Source organism: Triticum urartu, chromosome 5A (genome assembly GCF_056163025.1).
Source record: "Triticum urartu cultivar PI428250 chromosome 5A, HENAU_Tu73, whole genome shotgun sequence".
Lineage (NCBI taxonomy): Eukaryota > Viridiplantae > Streptophyta > Magnoliopsida > Poales > Poaceae > Triticum > Triticum urartu.
Window position 1 is genome coordinate 469,954,805 of NC_141877.1, and position 16,194 is coordinate 469,970,998.

The following is a 16,194-nucleotide window of genomic DNA, read 5'->3' on the forward strand; positions in this document are numbered from 1 at the left end:
CATTTTGCACTAAGTATGATCACTACTTGTGCATCCAAAACCCTTTAAACCAGTTTTGCCACATGAGTCCACTATATCTACCTACATGTGGTATTCTTTTGCCGTTCTAAGCAAATTTGTATGTGCCATCTCTAATATTCAAAATAAATTTCTCTTTTCTGTGCTCGTACCGCTCGCGAGGCGGTGAGGAGTGGCTAGTATTTTCCATGCTAGATGTGTTATTCTCATGATGAGTGTTTATTCACTTGTCATTGCACGTGAGTAAGGCAAAGGTATTAGGGATGCCTAGTCCCGAAATGAAAAATGAATTTACTTTATGTTGTCAAATAATAAATTCCTTAGAAAGTGTTGGTATGGAAGGCACCTATGGATACGGTTAGCCATGAAAAGTGAAAGTATGGTGGAAAAAGGAATAAACTTTAATTTCTGTTTGGGAACCGCCTATGATATATCTAGCACGGAAAGTGTTGGGAACTCTAAGTTGTTTTCGTTGGTGGGAAAATTATGCTTCTCAAAATGTTTTTATCTCTGAATTTTCGCTTCGAGCTCTGGCACCTCTACAAATCTCTACTTCCCTCTGCGAAGGGCCTTTCTTTTACTTTATGCAATTTTTCTTTTGAATTTGAGTCTCCATCTTCTCTTATAAAGCACCAACTAGGAGGCACTATGATCGTACTTGAGCATTGGGTATAGTTAATATGCAAGTGTGTTTCATGAATAGATCAATGATTGAGCATGATGGGCTAGGGATAGCTTATTTTAACGTTGATATTTTGAAAAACATAGTTGCTTGTTGGTTTGCTTGAGTATTTGAGTTATCATGTCAAAACTGGACTATTGCTTTGAATGATATAAAAGTCCAAATGTCCATGCTATAAAGAAAAGAATATGAGATGACATGTTAGGCAGCATTCCACATTAAAAAAATTGTTTTTATCATTTACCTACTCGAGGACGAGCATGAATTAAACTTGGGGATGCTGATACGTCTCCAACGTATCTATAATTTTTGATTGTTCCATGCTGTTATATTATCATTCTTGGATGTTTTATAATCATTTTATAGTCATTTTATATTGTTTTTTGGTACTAACCTATTGACATAGTGCCAAATGCCAGTTGCTATTTTTTGCATGTTTTTTACATCGCGGGTAATCAATATCAAATGGACTTCAAATGCAGTGAAACTTTTTGTGGATTTTTTTGGACCAGAAGACATCCAATGGGTCGGAGAAGCGCCTGGGGGTGCTTCGAGGGGAGCACAACCCACCAGGGCGCGCCTGGGGGCCCAGGTGGAGCTCTGAGGGGAGCACAACCCACCAGGGCGCGCCTGGGGGCCCAGGCGCGCCCTGGTAGGTTGTGCCCACCTTGGGTGACTCCCGAATAGCCTCTTTGCTCTGTAAATACCCCAATATTCCAGAAACCTTAGGGGAGGTCGATGAAAATCAATTTCAGCCGCCGCAGAGTCCAAAACCACCAGATCCAATCTAGACACCATCACGGAGGGGTTCACCACTTCCATTGGTGCCTCTCCGATGATGCGTGAGTAGTTCTTTGTAGACCTTCGGGTCCGTAGTTAGTAGCTAGATGGTTTCATCTCTCTTGTTTGATTCTCGATACAATGGTCTCTTGAAGATCCATATGATGTAATTCTTTTGCGGTGTGTTTGTTGGGATCCGGTGAACTTTGATTTTATGATCAGATATATCTCTTTTTATCCATAAAAGTTATTTGAGTTTTTTGATCTCTTATGCAGGTCGCGATTTTATGGGGTCTGCTAGAGATGCTCTTACAGCTGGGAATTGATCTGTCTCGCAGGGCAGTTACAGTAGTGAAACAATCTGTCACAGAAGACAGTAATTTTAAACCCAAATGAAGTGACACACGTGTGGCACGAAGTAATATGGTCCAAATGTCTTCATTATCATCCATTTTGCCACATCAAATAGATGACGAAGGCGTGCCTTCGGCTCAATTCAGTGCTTGTAGTTGTCGCTAGGTGGTCCAAGTACCTGGTTGTAATTTTTATTACCTCTTGTATTCTTTAAACTATCATTGATTGCAAATTTGTGTTGATAGCTTACCAAGATGACCACTTGGTGTTCTTTAAATAAGCCCTTATTGTTAGTGAGGATCAAGCAAATAAATAAATAAGCCCTTATTGTTAGTGAGGATCAAGCTAAAACCAAGCAATTTTATCTCAATCTCAGAATTCCGAGCTCGCATGGTCGGATCCACTCACTTCCTTCCGTGGGCTTGCTGTGTGCCAATGAAGCTTCTCCCCATCGTTCTCACAAACCAGCATATGCTGCCAACACCAGCTGATATTTTTTGGTTGTTGGGAGCACAGATTAAGTAATCCTCCCTACACCAACCATCTTCTACTTTATTCCGTCTGCGTGAGCTGTGAGCCACCACCATACGACCCTGTTCGCGACACTGGGACGCCACATGAATTGCACGACAACTCTGCAGAGTTATCACATAAAATAAATTGTGTGACAGCGATCGGACATGTATATGCATCTCGCATATATTACCATACATGAGGACATGAGTTCTATTCATGCACTAGCTGACTGATTAGCATCTTTAACGGAACTAAAAAAAAGTTGAAAACATCAGTACAGCATACATCTACCATGTCTCGAATTTCGAATCCAAATTCGGTCTATGGCTCGAAATGCAACAAGAACAGAAAAATCTGACAGCAAATGGATCATTGTAAATTTAAATTGGTAATATTCACTATCTGGTTTATCCTTTTTTGTCTCACAATCTATGACCAAAACTGGATTGAAAAAAATTGGCATCATTGGTGTGCATTATGCATATATTTTGATTTTTTTTCCTTGATATTTGCAAGACAGAGCTTGTTGACGAGCTAGTGCATTAGTACATTAGAAGGGATGGCTCGCAGTTGCGTGTTATACAACATGTGGAGAGTCCCCTGCCTCAATTTTTGGGTGAGAAATAATGGGGTGGGCACTTTTGAACAAATTGGGAGGTCCTCAGAGGTTCCATTGAATTGTGTTTTCCTTTTAGTTAATTATGAAGTTGTCCACGGCAATTCCCCCCACCCCCCTAAAAAAAGTGGCCCACACACACAAACCAAATCGAGGGACTAAGGTTACTCTCTAGTTACCTATAACCTTTTGAGGGTATTCCTCATATACCAGCACGAGACGCTTTAAAAGGCAAAGTTGCGCTATTCATCGAGGCCCCTCTAAGGTTGACCTTCATATGTGACAACAGAAGCATGAACATATACGTTATACCCTAGGAGCCTTTTGACTTTGTCTAGGCCAAATTAAATACATGCGGGTCTTTCTGTGAAGAAATAACAAGAACAGACATGGTCCTTCGTGATCACATATATAACATCATTTTCTACTCATGCCGCCACATGTTCTCTTGTAGCGACCCGCTGGAGGCTGAGCTATCGACTATTGCAGAGGGATAAACACTCTCCCGATTCCATATCGAAACCGATGATTGCTTGGAGGTTGGGAATATGACAATGAGTGTTGAGGACGTTCGCTTGCCTTATGCGTTCTTGGTATATGAAATCAAGGTACATACGAAGGTTAGTTGTGCTTGTAGTGCTCATATTCGACAATCAAAACTAAGTAAGCCATTTTATGTCAAACTTTGGAAGAATACATATACGGACTGCGGTTTGCAGACCGGATAACGTCAGAGACTTATGCCGCCATGGTTGTAATCTTCATGTGTTGAGTAATAGTACAAATGTCGTTTCTCGTAAAAAATTTAAGACAAATGGGGATGTATTTAGGGCTTTTCATGGAAATGCCCTAGGTGCAAGTGTGTAAACCGTCGGTGGAACTTGCTGAATTTCCACTTGTTTGTTATTATAGTATAAGAAACACGGAGTTTCAGCTTAAAAAAAAGGAAGACGGAATTTACCGGGGAAATCATTAACGGTAACGTGTTACCTACCGGACCAGCTGTCTTGCAGCTCGTCCCGTCTTCCTCCCTCGTCTTGACAGCCGACCCTCCCGCCACCGACACCACTCCTCTCTTCCCCCGGTCGCACGCGCGGTTGCCACTTCGCTTTCATCCCCACTCCCATTTTTATCTCCTCACCAGATCCCCGCCACCAGCTACCGCATTCCCCAAAGATCCAGATCACACCAGACGGGGGCAGCCCAGATTGATCTCCCGAGCTCCCGAGAAGAAGCGAGATCCAGATCGAGCTGAGCTGAGCTGAGCTGCTCGGACCGCCGGAGCTGAGCTGAGCTGAGCTGCTCTGACCGCCGGAGGGGGGAGAGCAAGAAGAGCAAGAAGATGAAGCGGAAGACGCGGAACAAGATCGTGGTGACGGTGCTGCTGCTGGGGGCGGCGGCGGTGCTGATCGGCGGCACGCTGGCGCTGATCCTGACGGCGGGGACGTGGAAGGTGAAGCTCAAGGAGTCGCAGGAGAAGGTGTGCAACAAGGGGTGGGAGTGCTCCGGCACCAAGTACTGCTGCAACCAGACCATCACCGACTTCTTCAAGGTGTACCAGTTCGAGAACCTCTTCGCAAAGCGCAACTTCCCCATGGCCAAGGCCGTCGGCTTCTGGGACTACCAGGCCTTCATCACCGCCGCCTCGCTCTTCGAGAACCAGGGCTTCTGCACCACCGGCGGCATCGACATGCAGATGATGGAGCTCTGCGCCTTCCTCGGCCACGTCGGCGCAAAGACCTCATGTATGTAGTGCTTGTTCTTCTTCTTCTTCCTCCTCCTCTCCGGTGGCGGTGGCTCGATTCAGACGGATTGCTGCTTTTGCTCTGCTTCCTGTTGCTTCCCCTGCTTCGATTAGATCCAGGAGGCCGACTGATTGGGTCTTCTTGCAGGTGGATACGGCGTGGCCACCGGCGGTCCGACGGCGTGGGGGCTGTGCTACAACCACGAGATGAGCCCCGACCAGGGCTACTGCGACGACTCCTACACGCAGTGGCCCTGCGTCAAGGGCGCCGAGTACTACGGCCGCGGCGCCATCCCGGTCTACTGGTAAGCTCAAACCATTCAGTTCATCAATCGCAGCCATTCATGGCAGTTCTTGCGAACCATACCTTAATTGATCCATCTGAGTGGACAGGAACTTCAACTACGGCGCGGCGGGGGACGGGCTGAAGGTGGACCTGCTGCACCACCCGGAGCTGCTGGAGCAGAACGCGACGCTGGCGTTCGCGGCGGCCATGTGGCGGTGGATGACGCCCATCAAGAAGAAGCAGCCGTCGGCGCACGAGGCCTTCACGGGGGTGTGGAAGCCCACCAAGAACGACACGCTCAGCAAGCGCCTCCCGGGCTTCGGCGCCACCATGAACCTCCTCTACGGCGAGTCCATCTGCGGCCGGGGCTTCATCGACGAGATGAACGTCATCATCTCCCACTACCAGTACTACCTCGACCTCATGGGCTTCGGCCGGGAGCGCTCCGGCCTCAACCTCGACTGCGCCGAGCAGGCCCCCTTCAACCCCGCCCCCAAGAAGGACGACGAGCAGCAGCCCACCGGCGGCCAGAAGCCGTCGGGCTAGCACGCACCATGTTTGTATGCATGTTCAGATATTCTTGCCACGCCATTGCCTGCTCCCCGAGCTATGCTGAGCTGCTGATACATACTTCAGTGTGTGAGCTTTGGTGCCATTTTGGGTAGGGCTCTGTATGTGAATTGGGGAAACTGTGGCCTGGGTGTGTACCACGGTGTCCATTTTCAGTTGTTTTGTTTCATTTTTTTGTGTCACACATATGTCTAAAGAGGAGAATTCGAACTGAACATAGGCGACATATCCTACCATGACTCTGCTCAACTTTCTGTATATGTTCCACCTGAGTAAGGTATTGCTTGATTTATCCATGTATAAATGCCAGTCTGACCTGACCAAGGTGTTGCTTGATTGAGCCATTTGTGAGGGGCCATCTTTTAGCAAACGTGATCCAAGGAAGGAAAGGGCCAATCTATGAACAGCCGTTGTTTTGAACCTAGGAAAACGCTGTGTTTTGCGGCAGAATCATTGTGTTTTACATGCCTGAAAAAGCTAGAGAAGCTTGACGAAATTTTGCTATAAATGATACTGGTGTGGTGTTGTTCATGTACAGATATCGAAGTTCTAGGGTTTAGAATCATACTCCCTTCATTTCTAAATACAAGACCTTTTAGAGATTTTACTATGGACTACAAACGGATGTATATAGACGTATTTTAGAGTATAGATTCACTCATTTTGCTCTGAATGCAGTCTGTATTGGAATCTATAAGAAGGCTCAGATTTAGGAATGGGGGAGTACTAGTGTTGTTCATGCATAGATGTGGAAATTTCGTTTCCTTGTGGAAAGGCATGGATCATGCAGGCAAATACTATATGGCATGCTAGATGAGCATGACGAGCTCGGAGAATAACGCACCGCCACTGCTACAACTGTCATGTCTCGATAGATAATAGATGAGTCGACTCCGACATACAGCACAACACAATAGTCCCCTACCGACATTTCTGTATCTTACAAAGGAGAAAATAAAACGCATCTAATCTTGCATGACAAGGTCTCCTACATAAGCATAGCGGAACATACATGCTCCGAAAGGGTTCGACAGGGCTTCTCCGATACTACAACATTCAGTCAACTTGCTGTCCCAAATCGTCGAATTTTGGGTCGACCTCGAAGGTTCGTGCCTTGGTACACATATAAGGCCAATACGGACTCGCATTACAGAAAAAACCGGCTCCCGCATACAATGGAGAAGGAATATAGAGAGTCGAGGAAATCATCGATGCGGAGCACTGGGTACGTCAGACTGCAGCTTTTCAGGCAGTGGTGGTAGCATCTCCATTCTGAGCATCCTCTACCTTGGTTTCCGGCCCATCAGACACGTGATTGTTAGCATTTGCCTCTCCTGGTTCTGCTTTCCTCTTCCGGACCAGCTCCACATCTGCTGATCCAACTGGCTTTTCGTCGGCATGAGATGCTGGTTCGCTTGCCTTAGCCTCACTTGCAAGAGGAGCAGCCCAGGATATGGGGTTAACTGGGAGAAAAACACAAACATGAGATGGTCTGCACTTAACCAAATTGGTTTTGAAAAGCACCTGATAAAATGCACCAAGCAACCGTTACCAATTTCACGAATCAATGAAGGAGCATACATGTGCCAAGCAGTATGGTTCAACTAGTGTCTTGACCATGTGTACTAGCCAATACTTCTCAAGCAGATTAAAGGAAAATAGTTTTGAGTTCTCACATTATAGTTGGAATACTTGGATGGATAATCATAATTCATGACTACCATTTACGACAAAGATATAATCTAGCAAAGCAGTAAGAAAAACTTTATATAGTACTCCCTCCGTTTCCAAATATAAGTCTTTTTAGAGATTCCAATACAAACAACATACGGATATATATAGACATATTTTAGAGTGTAGATTCACTCATTTTGCTCCGCATGTAGTCTCTTATTGAAATATCTAAAAAGACTTATATTTAGGAACGGAGGGAGTATATTATGCTTTAACAAATCATGATGAGTTCATTTACACAGCGTACACACCTTCCACTGGTTGAACAGGCTTAGTTGTTGCTTCATCACTTGGACTTGCGTTCTTAGGGCGCTTTTTGACATAGTTCTGCCGCAGAGGTCTAGGAATCTGGAAGGAAAACTGAGCTAATGTTACACCCTGTGCACCATACTCTGGATTTTCTTGGAGGTACCTGCAAAGTATGGCATAGAAAGTTTAGACCATAGACAGATGAGTCGCACGTAGCAATTTTAGAGACAACAAAAGAGGCAGTATTGACCATGCACACATGTTGTTAGCTACAGACCCTTATCCACCGTTGGATCAGATAGGAGGTTTTTCATCCAATTCCCTTCTGTAGCACTACCCTAAAGCTGCAAGAGCCTCATAGGCAAGCAGCCAAGCACACACACGCTCATCGGCCCATGCACCTGAGTTGAATTTGTAAGCTTTTGCACGATGTTGCATACTTGCATGACACAAAACTAATTTGACACCATGCAATCATTGGCGACTTTCAGTCTGTCCCCGTGCACAAATTTGAACCTTTGAGTTTCTAGGGATCCATTAGTCCAATATTATACGCTATAAGAGGGATCCCATTAGTATCAGCACAAATAAGAGGGAACCCATTATCGTACGCCGTATAAAAGAGAGGCGCCTTAAAGTGCATCATAGGGGGTATGGTAGCGGTCTTAATTATTTGCCTAAAGTTTCCGGTTAAGTGTTCATAGGGACCCACGCATAAGACAGACTACAAAGCAGAATGATGTGCATAGCTTCCCACATATGTGCAAAATCTGTTTCTAGTTCACTATGGAATACCATTTTATGAAAAATGGTTCAGGAGTTTGCAATCCCAGTTCTCGTGTACCACTCATATGCATATATAGATATTATACTTCTTTATCAATTTAGATGTACTCCGTTAGTAGTAACTAGGTACTTATTAATTGCAATGTCCAGTTATAAAATATGGAGAAGAAAGCAGCATAAGATTTGCAATACAAGTGCTACTTCATGTTTTGACTTCAGACACAAATTTAAGGAAATAAATTACAGCTCAACAGATGAAGATTGATGTTGAAAGGGACATTTTGAGTAAATTTGCATCACGTACCGATCAACTTCAACCAGTGATCTCAGCTTCCTTGAAGTAGGAGAAGTGTAGTACCTGAAACCAAGATAAAGGGCATTACGGTAATTACAGCAGCTGTAGCAAGGGTACATGTTACATTACAATAATGAAATGAGGTTTTTTAGGACAGATATTGTCTATTACTCCCTCTGACGTTTTAAGTCTTTAGTGACCTAAAATGTCTTACATTTGTTTACAGAGGGAGTATATCATTACAAGAATGTTAAAAATGCAAGCCCAGAAATTTCCACATTAATCAAGAGGACAAGAGAAGATCTACCCTACCTATTTTGGTGGGTCCAAAATTATGACCATGTAGATTTATTAGTTTATTTGTGCAACCCTTATCATTTGCTAAATTCAGCAGAAGGTAGATGATTTAATTTACCACCAAAATATACCATTTGAATGAAAATGGAATGCTGTTCTGGAACAACATGAAATGTCCGTTAACTAAAGCCTCTCATCTTTGCAGCCTATATTACTTGTGTGATGAGAACTAAGTGGATCTTTCCACCTATTCTACGTTTTCCACCGCCTTCTGTCGCCTTAATTTCCATATGCGCCATACATGAATCCAATCAGCAGTTGTTTTTAGTGATGCTGCCGGATCAACTAAAGTTATTGGTCTCCTCTCCAATAATCGATAGCAATGTCAACGCGAAAAAATCTCCTCGAGAAAGATGTTTACACAGCAAAATGTCATCATGGAGTGTCAAACTGATAGGCTGTCAGCATAAACTAATCCTTTTATGAACTTGCTTCAGAATAGAATCAGGAGTTCAGGACAGCACTGAAACCTAGACTGACCATGCCAATGCACTATTAGCCAAGTGGCCAACTTACAAGGGGCTGGCAAAACTTCAAGGGATGGCAAAAACTGAAAAAATGGGCGGTATGATTCACTGATGCAGAAAATCAGTACTCCGCGGCTCAACACATAGAAGACTAATTATTCCCAGCCTCAAGAAGGCGACTACAGAAACATGTCGATAATAAATGGGCTCTCATGCTTACGGCCATATTTCCTTGGTTCATCCGAAGTAACAAGAAGGAGCAGAATTGGCTCTTTCATACAAGTTATGCACCGCCAAAGATGCTAAGGGTAACTAAGCAACTAGTGTGATATAAACTAGCACAAACTAAGCATCCATACAACAATCTAACATTTTGATGCGGAAAGGTCCCCTTCACTTCCCTGGAGTTCAGGGGGGGTCAACTCGGAGATCACCGTTAGGAAAAAGTAACATGATATGCTTGGTAGTTTCTATATTCCCGACTTGAACTCTGTGTAACTGAGACATAAATGGTTTATGTGTGCAACTTAGAAAAGGTGTGGTGTAGAAACAAATACAAATGTGCGGGTTAATTGGCTGATTTTCTGTTATTTCCATGCGCATTAAAAACTGATTTTAACATATAGAGATAAAGTGGCAGGCAATTAAAAAAAATCAATGTACTTGCAGAAATAGCCTGACAAGTAAATAAAGGCAGTGACAGAAAAGCATCACTCACACATCAGCAAATTTGGTGCCTCCTTCACCTCTTATTCTAATCTGCCTTTCCCATCCAGCAGGAGGCTGTGCAATATTGGGTTTGTCGATAGCCCAGAGTCTGCTTCCATCCTGAGAAATATCTTCTTGATCATCGCATGTTACATCAGGTTTCCATTCACGGGCTCGTTCGCAGTCAAAAGGTTCCTGTATAATATGCTCGCGTATTTCTTCATACTTCTCTTTCGTTGGAATAAGTCTCCATTTGAAGCACCTAGCACATTGGATAGTGAATGCCCCAATACATGGCGATCCACGGTATGACACGTTGGAAGCAGCTGATTGCTGCAATGGGGAACTGTCTTCTCCAAATTCATCTTGCACTTTATCTACTGTTTCAAACTTCAAACCAGGCGTTTTATCTGATGCAGTTTCAGACGGAAGCTCGTCATTCTCAAATTGGTGGCCGTCTGTACCAGACAAACTAGTACGGCTCTTCTTCAATGGTTGGGGAGATTTAGAACTGTCCATAGGTTCTGCAAGAGATTGCCTGCACAACTTCCAAATTATTAGGGCCTAAGTACCTGCAGTTGGTATCCATAATCATAAGAACTCCGTGATGTAACAAATATGATGTGGATGCAAATTTAATAGAAAGCAGATGCCCAGCCCACTGATAGATATCAACAAGAAGATAACTCGAATTAACTGCACAAAAAAGCTAAACAAAATGAAGTTGTTCTGTCTTCCAACAATAATTTTGAACGTTGTCCAACTATGTGTGATAATACCAGTATTAGCCACGAGGCTCCCAAGTACATAATGATCACGTAAGTGTAACTTGGATGAAATATTACAATCATTGTGCAATACATGCTCAGCCTTTGGACAAGTGTAAACAATAGAGTGAACAGAGAATGTTGCACATGAGATCGGATAATTTTTACTTCTGTAATACAATAGAAACGTAAAAACCAGATAGAGATGGACTTGTTCCGAACCCACACAAATTTAGAACGGATAACCAAGTGAAACATGATCGTTTACTAATCAATAAAAACTTCTTCAGGTGCATTTGCTAACCCAAGTTTGGTCTAATTTATACTGTATACTGTAGTACGTATAACACCCAAGAAAACCATCATGTTCCAAAAATACTTATCATTTTTCAAAGGAAAACAATACTCCCTCCATCCCATAATATAAGATGTTATTACAATTGATATATGAGTATATTGGTTGTAATAACATCTTATATTATGGGACGGAGGGAGTACATATGATTTTTCAAGTTTTCAATCCCAATATTTAAAATGATATTAGCAAACTGGCAGTCAAAGTTTTTTTTTTTACTGAAGGTATGTCCAAAACGCCCCTTATTTGTGAACTGGGGGTAGTAGTTCAACAATAATGCAGTAACTTTAAGCCTCAGCTTAGCACACAAATTCACAATCTTCTTGGTTTCCCTTTACAACAGATGAACAGGCTGTCAGTTGCAGATATTTTTCTTCACACTTCCAAATCATCCTTCAACAAGTCCTATTTTACTATAACATGTTAACATCTATAACTTCACACTGGGTGTAACAGAAAAGAAATTTCAGTTGTCAGAGACACCTACATGAAAGTAACTTGAATTGCAGTGCAGGTCACTGCAGAGCAACACAAGCATCACTCCAACTAACAAACCAGATTGTTTTAGTAGATTGGTCCATGTATACATGCATATGCTCCCACACGCCAGTCCTCAGGACCAAGCATCTGTAATGACACTTTCCATGGTGGGGGCGTTTGTTTGGCTAGAAACAAGTACAACAGGGTCAGGTGAGGCTAAAGGAGGAGCATACAGAGTGGGAGTTTGGAAGTCAGGACGGTAGTAGCAACTATAAAATATATGGTTTGGAGAGTCGATTCTGCAGATGCAACCATGGATGGGAATGTAATTGATAAAATGCTAATCTGGAATCCAGAGGAATGTGGATGAGAAGTGCGCATGAGGAAAGGGCCAACAGTGATGCCAGTGCTAGAGTTTTAGATTTACAATATCGCTTAGTAGCTGCTTCTATAACTAGTGGATTCATAAATATATCCATCGTTTTGCCAAGTCATATCTGTGTTACTAAGATGGCTAGTAAATGGTGTGTGCATAGCACGTAGGGGCAAAGTGCTTAAGAATTTACAACACTCGAAACAATTATATATATAATTTTTCTGGAACTTTTTTAATTGACCATACTAATTTTGCTTCCTTTCGTAAGAATTGGATGAGTGTAGAATGTCATAGTACGTTAGGCGTGATTCAAAATGTAGCATGAATACCCAGCCAAGTGTAACGCAGAACTGCTGCTATATGCACGAAGACAGCAGATTGTGCTCCGGTGCATCGTAGCTGACTGTCATTAACCACTTTTATTTATTTTAGCTATTCACTAGTACTCTGTATGGGCCAACAGGGCAGGAAGCACGGTAGCGCAGTTCAATTGTGGTGTAGGCTTGTGAGTCGTTTCGACTGCCTTTTCCGCATGTGGGACCAGTGCTCTGTGCGAACGCAAGCCGTCAGATGAAATACAAACACAGCCCACATTGCAGGGATTCGCTCATGTCTCACCGTCCGATTCATTCAATCAATGGCCAAAACTGCTCCTACTTTAGCAGGAACACCTTAGATGCAGGCTAAATCCAGATTCAACAACTGGTGTACTATATATAGATTAAACAATCTGGGCGGCTTAAGCGAACTGACTAGGTTAGAACACAAAGCACTCGCCGCAATTACACTTTCCACTACTACGTATGTACCAATAGCTAGAGCCCGATCTGGCGATGCAGTACCTTCGCCCGCTGCTGCATCCTGTCCAGCCGACCACCGCCCGGATCAATGACAACAAGGCGGCAGATCTGGAAAGGAGGGAAGCGGGGGCGACGATTCCAGCGACTGGAAGGCTTTGTTTTGGCGGCAACGGTGCCCGCCGACGGACTCGCCAGAGGCGGCTTCAATTCACTATATTGTGGGGTTTTGAGCTTCACTGTCTTAATAGGTTCAACAAAAGCATGCACATCGCGCACGCATGAATACCCCCGACACGCTGAATGTTTGTCGGTATCCACAGCAGTCAAGGAAATTTGTACACAATAAGCAGATCTCCGCACCAGAGAGGGGCGGATCTAGATGGTGCGTTGGGTGTGCGCCCGGAAGCTGCCAAGGCCGGTGGGATTTAACTAATCGCTGGATGAAAACAACCTCGTACCTCGAAACCTAATGCCTGGCGATGCCGCGAAAGGGAATGCCGAATGGCTCGCGATCTCCCGACGGGGAAGGACGGGAAAGGGACGCGCGCGTGAGAGCCGGGGGTGCTGAGAGAGGGGGGCGGGGTCGGGGCAGTTGACGGCGACGCTAGGGTGCGGGCACGGCGGCAGCTCTGGGGCGCGGTGTAGGCTACGGGGGAGCTTTAGACCGTGCCGCCGTGCTGCTAGGTCATGGACTCGGGATGGGAGAGAGAGCAAAGGTGCGGGGAAGGGGAGTACCTCTGAGGAGAGATCGAGGCCGGTACGGGCGGCTGGCGGTAGGGGTTGGAGAGCTCCGGTGGTGGTCGCCGCCGGCGGCGGCGGATGGGTTGGGGGATTAGAGGGCTGACTAGCCTTCTCCGTCCGCCTGCGTGACGCACTCACGCCCGATCGGCCTGAAAATAAAGCACGCGACCTGGTCCAAATGAGAAAAAATCCAGCCCAGGTGAAGAGGGAGAAAAAAAAAACTCGAGGCTCGTGAGGCCAACTCCACCGCGCGACCCTATCCTGTTCGCCCCCGTCCATTTGGGGTAAAACGGACGAATAGCACACCCCAGCGCACGGCCTCAAACGGACAAATGTCCGGATTCCGTTCGTTTTCGACCCATCCTGGCCCAAACTTGCGCTCGGTTTGGGGTGAAACGGACGCGCGCGGACGGCTTGGACGCACGCCCTTGTCCCCCCTGCCCCGCCTGTCGGGGACACTAGCAGTCCCTTCGCTCCCAAACGCTTCCACCCTCTCTCTCTCGCCCCGCCCCACCGCCGGCACCGCCGCTATTCTCCGGCCGCCTCCTCACCGCGCAGCCTCCGGCCGTCCCTACCAAACCACTTCTCGACATGGCCGCCACCACGCCCGTGCTGTGGCCGTAGTTTTGGCCGTCGATCGGAGGTTTGGCCGTCGACGTCTTTGCCGGCCGCAGAGGGGACAGGACCGCCGGCGACGCAGCACGGCGTCCTCGGCAGCTCCCGACGAGAGCTCCACAGCGGCCAGTAGCCGGCCGGCAACCACCCCTGGTGCGTCGAGGTGATCTTTGCCACCACGCCCGCAGGGTGTTCGGCATTTTGCCCACAAAGGTATGGACAGTGGAGACGAGTTTTTCTTCCATCACTTTCTTTGTTCATCGGACGATTCGTCGTCGGATGATGAAGATATTGTGGTGGCTGCACTGGTCGTTCACGACCACATTCAACGGCAGCTTCCTCGGTACAGGGGCCACTCCCTGGCCGTGCTCCCAACCTGAACCGCAACAGGGAGAGAGGGCACGCCCTGCTCTATGCCGATTACTTTGCCAACACCCCGCTCTTCAAGCCGGATAAATTCCGTCGCCGTTTTCGAATGGCAAGGCATGTGTTCAATCGTATCCGAGAGGGAGTGGTTGCTCATGACCCATACTTCGAGTGCAAGACGGATGCCCTTGGCAAGCTTGGATTCTCCTCTTACCAGAAATGCACCGCGGCCATCCGCATGCTTGCATATGGAATTCCAGGCGATCTGGTGGATGAGTATGTGCGTATGAGTGAGACAACATGTCTGATGTCAATGTACAAGTTTTGCCAGGCTGTGATCGAGGTGTTTGGCCCAGAGTACTTGAGGCAGCCAACTGCCGCTGATACAGAGAGATTGTTGGCGACCAACGCAGCTAGAGGCTTTCCAGGCATGCTTGGCAGCATAGATTGTATGCACTGGGAGTGGAAGAACTGTCCATTTCCTTGGCAGGGCCAGTACAAAGGGCATGTCAAGGCGTGCACTGTCATATTAGAAGCGGTGGCATCACAGGATCTTTGGATATGGCATTCTTTCTTCGGCATGGCAGGTTCTCACAATGATATCAACGTGCTGCAGCGTTCTCCAGTCTTCGCGAGGTTTGCAGAAGGCCACTCCCCACCTGTCAACTTTGAGAGCAACGGCCACCATTACAACAAGGGATACTATCTAGCAGATGGTATATATCCTCAGTGGTCAACTTTTGTGAAGACAATCTCGAAACCCCAAGGTGAGAAGAGAAAGAGATTTGGCCAAATGCAAGAGAGTGTTAGAAAGGATGTGGAACGTGCTTTTGGTGTGCTTCAATCGCGGTGAGGTATCGTTCGAAACCCTACACTGTCATGGGATGAAAGGAAGCTTTGAGAGGTGATGACTGCTTGTGTGATCATGCACAACATGATCGTCGAGGACGAGCGTGATGAGAGTATCTTCGACCAAGGATTTGACTATCAAGGTGAAAATATTGAGCCCCTGCACCAAGACCCGGCCACATTTGAACAGTTTGCTCAATTCCATCGTGAGATGCGTGATTGGCACTCTCATTTGAATCTTCAAAATGACTTGGTTGAGCACGTGTGGGATCACATTGGCAACCAATAGATGTATTGGTCCATTTTATGTTTAGTCAAGACAATTTCGATTTGGTTGTAAAAATATTTTATTAAAGACAATTTTAATTGGGTTGTAAAACTATTTAAATTTTCAGACAAATATTTGGGTTGTAAACTAGTTTTGATGAAAATTTAGGCATTTTTGGCCCTGACAGACAGGATATGACAAAAGGATGCGTCCGCGCGATGGACGCACGGCCACCGCATCCCAGGACACGCCTGGACATGATTCCAAATCACTACCCAAATAGACAGAATCCGGACAAAATGGACGTCCGTTTGGGGTCGCGCGGTGGAGTTGGCCTGAGGGCGTCTCCAACCCTCACCCGCAAACCGGCATCGGATGGTATAGCCGGTCATCCGACACTATCTGTATACTCCTA

The 16,194-nt window shown here is 45.7% G+C and overlaps 2 protein-coding genes across 3 annotated transcripts; one reads left to right on the plus strand and one right to left on the minus strand.

Annotated features, from left to right (window-relative positions):
• Nucleotides 1-3,987: 3,987 nt before the first annotated feature.
• Nucleotides 3,988-5,902, plus strand: LOC125509824 (chitinase-like protein 1). Its single transcript, XM_048674847.2, has 3 exons — nt 3,988-4,711; nt 4,859-5,015; nt 5,104-5,902. The coding sequence occupies exons 1-3, from the start codon at nt 4,309-4,311 to the stop codon at nt 5,540-5,542; spliced, it is 999 nt and encodes a 332-aa protein (XP_048530804.1). The 5' UTR covers nt 3,988-4,308; the 3' UTR covers nt 5,543-5,902.
• A 514-nt stretch (nt 5,903-6,416) lies between these two features.
• On the minus strand, nt 6,417-13,869 carry LOC125509825 (methyl-CpG-binding domain-containing protein 2). 2 transcript variants are annotated; one of them, XM_048674848.2, is made up of 5 exons: nt 13,676-13,869; nt 10,173-10,700; nt 8,640-8,693; nt 7,552-7,712; nt 6,417-7,029 (listed from the first exon to the last, which is right to left on the minus strand). In XM_048674848.2, the coding sequence occupies exons 2-5, from the start codon at nt 10,679-10,681 to the stop codon at nt 6,812-6,814; spliced, it is 942 nt and encodes a 313-aa protein (XP_048530805.1). In that variant the 5' UTR covers nt 10,682-10,700; nt 13,676-13,869; the 3' UTR covers nt 6,417-6,811. The 2 variants fall into 2 exon arrangements, with proteins under 2 accessions (XP_048530805.1, XP_048530806.1); XM_048674849.2 differs by having other exon boundaries at nt 10,173-10,734; nt 13,676-13,859.
• Between the last annotated feature and the right edge of the window lie 2,325 nt (nt 13,870-16,194).

Coding starts and splice junctions, on each gene's coding strand:
- LOC125509824 (XM_048674847.2), top strand. CDS start 4,309: ATGAAGCGGAAGACGCGGAACAAGATCGTGGTGACGGTGCTGCTGCTG. Junction 4,712..4,858: donor CGTCGGCGCAAAGACCTCAT/GTATGTAGTGCT, acceptor GTCTTCTTGCAG/GTGGATACGGCGTGGCCACC. Junction 5,016..5,103: donor GGCGCCATCCCGGTCTACTG/GTAAGCTCAAAC, acceptor CTGAGTGGACAG/GAACTTCAACTACGGCGCGG.
- LOC125509825 (XM_048674848.2), bottom strand. CDS start 10,681: ATGGACAGTTCTAAATCTCCCCAACCATTGAAGAAGAGCCGTACTAGT. Junction 8,694..10,172: donor GGCACCAAATTTGCTGATGT/GTGAGTGATGCT, acceptor TCTTGGTTTCAG/GTACTACACTTCTCCTACTT. Junction 7,030..7,551: donor GCCTGTTCAACCAGTGGAAG/GTGTGTACGCTG, acceptor TTTTTCTCCCAG/TTAACCCCATATCCTGGGCT.